At 42.0% G+C, this 12,061-nt stretch overlaps 1 protein-coding gene across 8 annotated transcripts in view; it reads left to right on the plus strand.

Moving 5' to 3' along the window:
* Nucleotides 1-12,061, plus strand: part of PCM1 (pericentriolar material 1) — a 149,649-nt gene that overhangs the window by 66,454 nt on the left and 71,134 nt on the right. For all 8 annotated transcript variants that reach the window (XM_068132244.2, XM_078766142.1, XM_078766141.1 and 5 more), the window contains exon 16: nt 2,367-2,510. In XM_068132244.2, the coding sequence (XP_067988345.2) occupies nt 2,367-2,510 (144 nt within the window). The remainder of the gene's footprint in view (nt 1-2,366; nt 2,511-12,061) is intronic.

Below are 12,061 nucleotides of genomic sequence, written 5' to 3' on the forward strand. Positions count from 1 at the left end.
GCCCAATTGTATATTATTTGGTGGTGAATCAAACTTCATAAAAATCAGTATCCATGTTTAAATTACTATTTCTCATGATGCCCACAGATCAAATTTCAGTACATTTCATACCAGCAACCTCGCAAAGCGTAATCACAGAACACTCCTGTCAGTTATTCATTCATCTTCCGACTAACTTGCAGAAAAATAATACGAAGACTATTTTAACGTTTGCTGAAGAAAGTTTTCTTCACATATTAACCCATTTATTGTATTTTCCAAAACAATTGTTAGCTCGACACAACTTTCAGCTATTGAAGAGATAATTGTGGTCATGAAATCTCGAAAATAGTACAAAAACACGACGTGTCACTGTAAAACCTGAGTATTTTTTTATTTGATGAACAGTCAGTTTCAAAAAATATCGGGTCAAAATTTGATGTAAAGAACAGTTAATTGTATTTTAACACTGTGAATTTGCGTGACTTGCATGCGGCTAACTGTGATGCATGCATATTGCAAGCTCACAGCCTTGCTTCTATATCCAGAGGCAGCGTTAGGGGTATGCAAACCAAGCACAGTCTAGCACATGTGCTGGGGTGTGTTCACTGAGCTGTATATACAACTGGAAGCGCACTTGCAGTACGCGCTTGCGAAACAAGCGGCCATGTTGTCTAACCGTTCCCTCGTAGGAACGCTAAAGGTCCAGGCATAGGTGAGAGTGTAATAAGCGTGAAAGCATATTAACGCATGTGACCCGATAGTGTGAATACATATTGACTTTATTGGGTACCGTTAATAGATTGATTTTCCTCTTTTGTTTGTTTTTCCTTTGGAGCCTTGTAGTAAAGCTACGAAGGTGACTGACAGAACTGAGAGTTTGATTTTAGTAAGTCAGAAGCATCAAGTTGAGTTGGTCTGTGAGAATAATTGAGTGTCAGTGCCTCAATAAAATTGAATGAAAGTTGGGGAGAGGTGGGTTAAACTACAAATTGATAATCATCCAGGAATAGTTACCATTTTGTCTTTTTTATGCAATAAGGAAGAAAGAAGAAAAAGCAATAAGAAAGAAGACACGCATGCACTCTCACACAAACACACGCACATACACGTGGATACTTCCAGGCCTCGTAGGTCTCCGTTTCGTTTCATGAAACCCACCCACGTGTGGAGATTAGATAGCAGGCAACAACTACACAGACACAGACAGACACAGACACAGACACAGACACAGACACAGACACAGACACAGACACAGACACAGACACAGACAGACAGACACAGACAGACAGACACAGACACAGACAGACAGACACACAGACAGACACACGACAAACACAGCCACTGATCTTGGGGGAAGTGCCGTCACTTCCAAGGATACCCTGGGTACCAGCGACGTCAAAACAATGGTGGCTCCTTTCTCACCGCACTCAGTGGGGCATTTCCTCCTCCCCATGCATGCCACCTAATGAGGTGTCGTACTCTATCCTTTTAAATGCTGAACGTCGAGCAAGGAAGTAGCATGTACCATTTTTCAAGTCTTTCGTATGACTCAAACCGGTGTCAGTCACCCTCCCCACTAGTTAAGCTAGTGCTTCCCCACTTGGCTGTCATTGGTGTGGAAAGGGATTTCCTCCTGCCCCTCTCCCCCCCCCCCCCCCCCCCCCCAGAGATGTTATCAAAATTAAATATGCATTCTGACTGCTGCAGTCTGAAAAACACAACTGCACACCGCATAAAGACCACAGCATAAGTCAACCTACTTAGGCTTTAGAAGGCTTTTATTAGCAAATCGCCATCCCACCGCTTGTTTGGCTTGCGCTTGGTGTTGCTAAACATGTGAATCACACTGAGTGTGCAAGATCAAACATGCATAACATGATCAAACATACATGCTAAACATGTGAATCACACTGAGTGTGCAAGATCAAACCCCAAAATCACTGACATGTCCCATATCTTTAAATATTACTTTGATTGTGGAAGTTGACCTTTTCTGGCACGTGCATTTTTTTTTTTGATCCTTCATTTGGGTACAGCCCGAAATTTTGTGTTTGATTGTAAATGTATTGAATGCTTTCCACGAGGATAGTTCATCGTATGCCGTTTTTACTTTAATATATATTAAAGGTGTTTAGTTCAACCACATAAAACCTTTGTGAACAAAATTTGACATTCTACAATAAAAAAATGAACGAACTGCACCAGGCTAAGACTGTCTGAAAGGATATTGTGATTTATTCATGTAGCTTTGGTATTATTGTTTGTTTGTTTTGAGTATTTTGACTTGTTTTTCAAATGGAGCTAATGTGCTTACAACTCTGGGCATTTATTTGTAAGCTGGTGGAAAGGCTTTGATATTTATTGCCTGTGTACTTGCTGTGCAGGGCTTGCCAGGCCATGAAGGTGATGAAATGTCACAGTCCTTTCCAAATGCGGCCTCCACACCTACTGTTCGGAAGAAGGGAGGTAATGGGGTCTGTCAAAAGAGTCAATCTGGTGGCTTCACTTTCCCATCGTCAAATGTACAGGTGATCCCATTAACGTGGTGTGCAATGTCACCAGTTCATTATCATGTTGCACTGTCCCTTGGTCTTTCTTCCTGACATCCAGTTAATCAAGATGCCCCCATTTTATTTATGTTTCCCCTTCAGGCAGGTAGGATAAGAGTATGCCTTTCAATACATTCTCACAACTTGATTTATGTAGGGTATTATCGTATATTTTATGGACCAATACAAGTTGCTTTTCCTTTTCCATAGTTGGACAACTTCCATTGTGGTGTATGCTATCTTCCGTTCTGATGTGCTTACTCTTGACCCAGTTCTCATCATGATCTATAAATCCTCTCTGTCCCTCTAATAAATGGTGTTTACAAGTGCTTTGTTTGCAATAGGTCCTTTGGCACTCGCCTTATGCTCACATCGACTTTTTGCTGTGAAACCACCATTCTGCAATTTCAAGTACAAAATGTAGTGTTTCTCTAAACGTAGCCCTTCAATATGTTTAATGCTTGCTTGAGTACCATCAGATTGCTCAAGGTCACTCGCAAATTCAGGTCTGTTTTATGCCTCCACAGGCCGGAGGCATTATGTTTTTGAACTCTGTGCACCATGTAAACACAACTCGTAAAAGTCATGCACCACCAAATGGTAGAAACTATCTCGTGTGAATTTCAGATGGTTTTGTGTAATCCTTCACGAGCAGTTTGACGATGCACCTCTGTTCCACTGCACATGTTACTGAGACACCATCTTGGTTTTATACAGAGAGGCTTTGACCAGCATGGATGTCATTTCCTGTATAATTTGTCAGGGTAGACATTGCACAAAATTTTAGCACTTCGCTTACTTTTACATGTTATGCAATGGTTTATCAACTTTGAACGACCCTCCGTATATCACTAATATATATCTATAATGGAGCAGATGTGTATATGGCTATATATTATCTATATCTATCTATCTATCTTCTATATATATATATAAAAGAAAGTTTTTGTTGGTTTGTTTGTTTGTCTGCACGTGCCGATCTCCTGAACGGTGAAAGATAGGAGGAAACCTCTAAAACAAAAAATGTCGGGACGGGCCCCGGGAAGGTTATAGGCTCTGTGGCGAGGTCGGTCGAGGCCGCCTCGGCCAGGCTGGGCCCATTTCGCAATTAAAAGCTGAGCTGAATTATAGTAGTCAATCTTCTATGGCCGCGAGTAAAAGCTGAATTATAGTAGTAAATTCATTCAAAAAGAGCCCGGGCAACGCCGGGTGCTTTCGGCTAGTAATCTATATAATAAAGCCGGAGTGTCTATCTGTTCGTCCTAAAACTACTCCCCCAGTTTTGGGGCTGGCCCTGCCAAACTTTCTGTGGAACCTTTTGGGGTCCCAGCAGGTGTCCTATGGTGGGTTGGAGGTTTCATAAATTTCTCAATACAATTGTGATTTTGAGTTTCTATCTGTACGAAACTGCTCTCTCGCTCTCTCCTTCTCTCCCTCTCTCTCTCCCTCTCTCTCCCCACATATAAACACATTCACCGGTTCTGCATTAACAGTTTTGCCTTTACCGCATGTGTCAACATTCGCTGGGTTGGTAATATCAAGATACAACTGAGATTATGCGTTTCCACCCTTCAACGCAGATTTTTTAATGTGTAAACACATTCACGGCTTCTGCAATTTCTCAATACAGTTGATATTCTTGGTTTCCACCCATGTGATGCTGCAATTTTTCGCATGTAAACAACACATTTGTGGATTCGGCATTTGCAGTTTTGCCATTGACAGTGTTTCAAGCATTACCCACCTTCTGGTGGGGTCAGCTGCAGTTTTTTTTTTTGTTTTTTTTAGTTTTTTATTTATTTAAATAACCAAAGTCATTCATGAACAGGCTGTCCTGTCCATGCCTGACATTCAACTGAAGGCGGCATAGGAATGTGGAATTTATTGGTTCGTGCTTTGGCATTTGCCGTTTCCACATTGTCTGTTCACAACACTCGAAGGTGCTGCACGTGTCCTAAAGTGGGTTGTAGAAACTCCTGTATAGCACGGGACTCCTTACATTTGTAACGACCCATACGGATGTTTCCATATTTTCGTTGTTGGAAAAGCATGCTGCGATTTTGGGGAATTGAGGTGCTATTCCGATATGCTGATTCATTTATGAACTATGTAGATTCGTGTAGAAGTTAGTTGGGTACAAAAGCTTGCAAGCGCGTTACTGTAATCGGATGCCTGCCAGGCAGGAAAACGTCCATCTACGTCGGAAAATACGGAAATATTGTCCATTTTTCAGAGTTTCTTATTGCCGTTCCCTCATTTGAATTTCACGGGAAATATTGAACTGCTGTCTTGACATTTTTGCATGAAGTAAAGATGCAGTCTGCTACACACAAAACCTGATGATGTCTGTTGGTCGCTGTCGTTTGTTACCACATCAATACGAGACCAATAAATCTTAAGAAGGAACTTGTTTATGCAGGAGGAGGCGGTTAGAATTGACAATTCCACCGTTCTCTTTCGCGAACGTTACCAATTTAACTTCCCCGGTGGATTTGTCATTAAAGCCACGCTGAAATGGTTTCTCACTGAAATTGTGCTAAATCTGCAATAACTGGTCACCACACCACACCAAACGGTTTCTTACAGAATAACAGTTTATTATAATAGGGCACAGAGGGACGAAAATTGAGAATCCCAGGGCAAAAGATCGACGGACATGAAAACAGACAGATAAATAATACAAGGAATATGTTGTGCATAGCACGATACTGGCAAAATCCCTAAAATATGTCGTTGGCCTATGGTGACCTCAAAAACAATTGGTAGTTGAATTCAGTGACCTGGGATGCAAATCCTCTTAAAATTCCAAGGCAATCAGATGAAAATTGAGGATTTGAGAAATTTGGTCTATGTTGACCTCAAAAATACTTGGTGGTTGAATTCAGTGTCCAGATATGCAAATGCTCTTCAAATTTCAAGTCAATCGGATGAAAATTGAGGATTTTAGGAATTTGACAAAGTTGGTGACCATTGGCCTATGTTGACCTTTTGACCCCCCCAAAAATAGGCTTCTTGCTTATGACCAACTCTATCATTTGGTGAAATTTCGCAGCCACTGGTCACCAATTGCACCTCCAAGAGAATTTTGGCATACCCTGACCCTCGGCACTTGTGGTTGGTGATCATCCCGATGTAGTTTATTAATGTGTGGAAGGGTCCAGGGAGGATAACATGGTCCTTGAACTTGTCGGGATACTTCCACATCAGTGGTAGCGCCTTCATGCACACACCGAGGTTGATGGTGTACTTCTGGTACACTTCTTGTGTAGCCTCCTCTGATCGTCGGAGCAGCTCCTGCACTGTCTCATACTGAATGATAGGCTGGTTGATGGGCATGTCGTAGTCGATGGTGGATTTCTTGGCAGGCATCACACCAGTGGCCGAGATGAAGCCACCCAGCCCAGGCACCTCCTGCTTGCCCTTGCTTGAGATCATCCTGGAACAAAGATTTCAGTTAGAATGAGTTCAACACAGAGAATCAACTGAATGACACTATTATAAGGAAATTTAACAATCCAATATATATGTATACATATATGTAGCTTATTGCAAAAGTCCCACCTGCACAGGAGCCACATGTCATATTCTCGGAGACTGGCAGCAAAGACTTCATCATCCGGAGGCAAAAAAGACGCATTCTTTGGGAACTTGGGGCTCTCCCTGTTGTAAATGGTGACAGGAGGGAGAGTCTCTGGAGTATCCAGCTTCAGGCTCCTCTTCTTGCTCCTGTTGTAGAGAGGGAGGGTCCGTTCAGTGCTTGGGGTAGCATCAGGCGTTATTTCCTGGATCATGATGCCCCCAGCACTGTTGACCACGTTCGAGCCATGGATGTTCGTGGTGATCTAATAATAATAATAATACATTTATTTTATATAGCGCTTTTCAAGAAGCCCAAAGACGCTTTGACAGAGTACAAAAAAAACAAGTGCAAAAAGACAAAAATCAACAGGTAAATAATAATCAAAGCAAAAGGAAGGAGAAGAAGAAGAGATAGTCAGGGGTTAAATGCTGTGGGTTAAATCTTGAATGCAGTGTTGAACAGGTGGGTCTTGAGTGATGTTTTGAATATGGTGAGTGAGGAGGAGTCTCTGATGGCGTGAGGTAGTGAGTTCCAGAGGGTGGGAGCAGCGATGGAGAAGGCCCTGTCCCCTTGATCTTGTTGAGAATGTCCCACTCACTGTCCAACACAGCATTGCCCTCGCTACAGATGATCTGAGGAGTAAGGTAAGTTGAATCCTCGTCCAGTGCCTTGGCTATGAATGTCTCCACCTCTAACCTGAAGTCGTAAGACTCGCAGTGACCCAGTCGGTTCAGGATTGTCAACTGCTTACTGCGGTAGAGGTGGCGGACAGTTGTGCACAGGAGCATATGCTTCGACAACTTCCACAACTTCCACTCTCCATTAGTCACTGCTCAACAGATGTCCTGTCCGATAGAGTAGACAAGCCAGCGCATCCTCTCACACTTCTCCACCCCAGGGTCACAGTTAGACAGGACAAGGTTGAGGAACCACTTGAGCTCCTCAGGAAACTCGTCCCCAGCTTGCTTGTCCAACTCATCAGCAGTGAGTGGCCAGGACAGACCAGTTGACTCCTCGAAAGTCTTTTGGATGACCTGTCGCAAGTACAGAGCAGTGTCCTTCAACTCATCGGCTGTGCCCAACTGACAAGCACATGCTATCGCATTAGCTAGGGTGATGCTAGCACTGTATACTAGCCAGAATGAGAAGCAACCTCACTCCTTGAGAGCCACTTTTGAGGAGGAAAGGTGTTCGCCTAGTTCTTCGTCCTTCTCAAGGCTTGCCATGAGCTTTATAGACCTGTAGTCGGGAATGGCCGCTCCTTGCACATCAAGCTCAATGGCGTAGCGGTCACGAACAGTACTGAGAGGCAGGACCTGTTGGTTGTGTATGACCTGGGTCTTCAGCAGCTCCTTAACAACATTGTATGCTGCGTTGTGAGCAGCAGTCTTCCAAGCTTGCTCCGTGTCACTCATCCTTCTTCTCCAGTTTCTGTTTATGATTGTGGTGGTAACAAAAATCATGGTAGTGAGCCGCATCTGCAAAGAGATCCATGCCCTTGACTTTACGGTACAGACAACTGTTTCCGAAAGCTTCTGCCATAGGTTCGATTTTCTTCCATCCTGACTCCTTCTTCTTCCAGGCTGTAAAGCTGCGAATTGGCCTCTGAGTCTTGCCATTCACTTTGATTTCCTTCTTCTCACAGAAAATGCATTCATCTGGTGGAAATTTGACAGGATCACCATCTGCAGATTTCTGCTTGTGAGGAGAGTGGTGCCTCTGTGATGTTGATGGCGCGGTTGAAGCATCAGCAGATGGATTCTTCAATCGATCCAGGTGCGTTGTGAAGTCTTGGTAACAGCCCCTGTGGTAACCAGTTCTCTCCAAATCGAGAACATCTAGAGTTTCTGGAAGGAGATCACATACACTACTGGTCAAAAGTTTTAGAACACCTCAATTTTTCCAGTGTTTATTGAAATTTATGCAGTTTAATGTCTAATTGTACTCTGAAATTAAGCATAGCACAAATAAACAATTGGAGATAAAAAAAGAAATCATAGAATCATTTTGTTTAACAAAATTTAATTTAAATTTTTGACTCAGCAAAGTAGCCACCTTTTGCAGATATAACCGCCGAACACACTCGTGGCATTCTTTCTACAATGGAAATCAAATATTGTTCGGGAGGTTCTTCCCAACACTGTTGCAGAAGTTCCCACAAATGTGTTGAACTTGTAGGTTGCTTTGCTTTCACCCTTCTGTCCAGTTCATCCCAAACCAGCTCGATGGGGTTTAAGTCTGGAGACTGTGCTGGCCATTCCATGATTTGAAGCCGACCGTCTTGTTCTTTTCCTCGAAGGTAGTTTTGAAATAGCCTGGAGGTGTGTTTAGGGTCATTATCTTGCTGTAGGATGAATCCCTGACCAACTAAGCGTATACCATAGGGTATTGCATGGCGCTGCAAAATGCTGTGGTAGCCCTTTTGGTTCAGGGTGCCAGTCACTCTGTGCAAGTCGCCGACTCTGGATCCAGCAAATGAGTCCCAGACCATCACACTTCCTCCTCCATGTTTGACAGTTGGTGTCACACACTGAGGAACCATCCTTTCGCCTACTCGACGGCGTACAAAAACCCTGCGTGATGAACGAAAGATTTCAAATTTTGATTCATCGGTCCATAAGATCTTCTTCCAGTCTTCAGTAGTCCACTGGCGGTGCTTCATGGCCCAGGCAAGTCTCTTTTTCTTATTTTGCCATCTTAGCAATGGCTTTCTTACTGCCACTTGACCTGTCAAACCTGCAGCTCGAAGTCTTCTCTTCACAGTTGAAACTGAGACTTGCTTACTTCGACCAGTGTTAAGCTGTGCGAGAAGCTGTTGTCCTCTGAGCCGCCTATCACGCAAGCTTATTACTCTCAGAAACTTGTCTTCTGATTCTGTTGTGGCTTTGGGACTGCCAGACCTCTTCCTGTCAGTTTCCTCCTGTTTCCAATATACTACTTCCTGCAGTGCAATGTTGTCCAAATAATGCTTCAGAGGGTGTAATAACAGTCTGTTCCAATACTGCTTTTATACAGAGGGGGTTTGTAATCAAGTAATCAGCAGAGGTTGGGACACCTGTAGGAATTGTTTGCATCAACTTTCAAGGCTTAATTTACTTACATTGCTGCAGTCCAGCTGTAAGTTGTTAACCCATTACTTGTTCCCCGAAGAAGGCCTTTTTTTTTACAATATAACTGTGCAATTTACATTATTTTCCCGTTTTTGCTAACCTAAACTTTTTTTAAACCTCGAGCAGTTTACTGCTTACCTTTGTATCATTTCAGGTTATTCCCTGGACATTAAACTGCATAAATTTCAATAAAAACTGGAAAAATTGAGGTGTTCTAAAACTTTTGACCAGTAGTGTATAGCTTTCATACGATGGGGAGAATAAATTTTCTCAGCCACTCTTCTATCACGGATCTCAAGTAAATATGACAACTTCTCTGATGGCACACATTTGACAGAACTGAAACAGGTGAAGGGATTATCATCAGATTCCTTGGGGGGGGGGGGGGGGGGGGTGCAACACGCAAGTAGAGGTAAGACACTTCTGTTTCACGGAGGGTTCAGACGCATCTGAACTTTGTTCACTTTTCTTCTTCTTTTTCACCATGGTTAATTAAGCTTGACTGTGCACCATCACTATTGCTAAGCTGGTATTGGTTTACTATACATTATAATAGTTATAGGATATAGTCTCTGCATATCACCAGAATGAAGCATTCAATGTTGAAGCAGCATGCACCTTCACCAATAGATCTAGAAAAAGAGAAGTATACATATAAATATCAATACACATATACATATAATAATACGAATAATATGATAATAAGAAAAGTTTTAAAGCAATAAGTAAGCTTCTATCACCATATCTATGGGAGCTGGGTCAAAAATAATGCAGGTCGGAAAATGAAAATGAAGAGATTTCTTTAAATGACATTGACCTTCGCCTAAATCATGTGATCTTGATATCTAATCGTTTCGAAAACCTCTGAAATCGATTCAGCACCTCAGTAAACCATAATATCGACACCAAGGTCATCAAAATCGGCTCATCAGTTACTGACATATGATACTTGGCGTTTTAATGGATGCGGATGGCAGCCATCTTGGAAATATGCTAATTAGGACCCCGTGGGACATTTTTTCCGCTGCAAACATCAAAATTCTTTAAGTAGATGTCCTGGGGGTGCTAAAAATTATTTTGGAATTTAGTTTTAGGGGGGTGCATGGGAACCTATATCTCCTGCCAAACTATATGTTGATCTCAAAAATAGTTGGTTGAATTCAGTTCGCTGATATGTAAATCCTATTCAAATTTCAGGCAATCGGATGAAAATTGAGGATTTTAGAAAGTTGAAGAAACATGGTCGACCTGTGGCCTATTTTGACCTTTTGACCTAAAAAAAATAAATAGGATTCTGTCGCACGATCAACTCGAGCATTTGGTGACGTTTCATGAAGTTCGGTTTCAAATTGTGACCTGTCGGCAAGTATAAGTGAGCGGACACACACAGACAGACACACACACACACGATCAACACACTTGTCCAAAAAAAATTTTTTTTTTGCAAAATAACAGACGATGAATAACGCACGCACAAGACCAACCAATATACCCGTACGTGAAAAATCTTCGATTTTCACAAGTAAAAAAAATGTACACACGATTCGATAACGAGTCCAGTATTCACCAAGTAAACAAATGAGCAGAACGCAATTGGGCAGTGAATGCCCTGGTTTATACTGGGGCAAGGGTGATTACAGGACCTCCATTACATGATGATGGTGTGTGTGTGTGTGTGTGTGTGTGTGTGTGTGTGTGTGTGTGTGTGTGTGTGTGTGTGTGTGTGTGTGTGTGGTGTCTGTGTCTGTGTGGTGTCTGTGTCTGTGTGGTGTCTGTGTCTGTGTGGTGTCTGTGTCTGTGTGGTGTCTGTGTCTGTGTGGTGTCTGTGTCTGTGTGGTGTCTGTGTCTGTGTTTAGGCATGTTTTTGGTGGAGTTCTACTGAAGCTTTCCAATGTGGAATGTGATGATTGTTATGATCTGTTGAGTTGATTCAGCGAATTGTGGTATTTCAGCATGGTGTGGTATTTCTATCTCTTAGAGACGAGCTGGTGCGACAGAGCAGCACAGGCCTGGGGATTTTCGATCTCATCGGTAACCGTTTTTCGGTTCCGTGATTTAAGTTTATGGGAACCGATGGGAAACAAAATTCCGGTCCGTGCCCAAACCTACTGGGAAACGATTTTTTTTCCCTTTAGAATTTGTAAAGCAAAACATTTGTAATACAAAATAAAAAATGTAGTCTCCAATAATAAATCCTGTCATTTACATGTATGCAATGTAATTAACGCATGTTGTACACCGCACCTTTCCTATGCCATCTCCAGGCATTGCAAAACGTCATTGCCGGACACCGAAGGGGGCTCGGCAGTGACGCGCGCTGAAAGGGAGTACTCAGTTTTCACTCTGGTTGTTTGTTTTCTTGTTTTCATGCTTTCTTGTTTGTTTGTCCGGGCGATATCTCAGCCATCCTTTGAGCTAGGAAGCTGAAATTTCGGCACAGTAGTGAGCAAGTCCTTTCTCAAAAAGGGTATTTTTGTTTTTTGATTAATCAATAAATTGAGGAGTTATTTAATTATTAGCGATTAATTAAGTACTTATTTAATTAATCAAATTTCCTTTCTCTTCTGACCATTAACTCAGGCACCTTTTGAGTTAGGAAGCTGATATTTGGACATGCCAATGACCAGGTGATTTGGCTGCAAAGGATATTTTTGATTTATTAATTAATCAATTAATCGATTAATTATTTAATTATTCGATTAATGACTAAAAATTTTTTTTTTAAGTTACAGATTCTGATGAAATGGTGGTGGCTTATGTGTTCTATGACCGAATTGATTAATAATTTAATTTTTTCATGCTTATTATTTATTTATTTTCATTATTAATCATTTATTTAT

Source organism: Myxine glutinosa, chromosome 12 (genome assembly GCF_964187855.1).
Source record: "Myxine glutinosa chromosome 12, kmMyxGlut1.1, whole genome shotgun sequence".
Lineage (NCBI taxonomy): Eukaryota > Metazoa > Chordata > Myxini > Myxiniformes > Myxinidae > Myxine > Myxine glutinosa.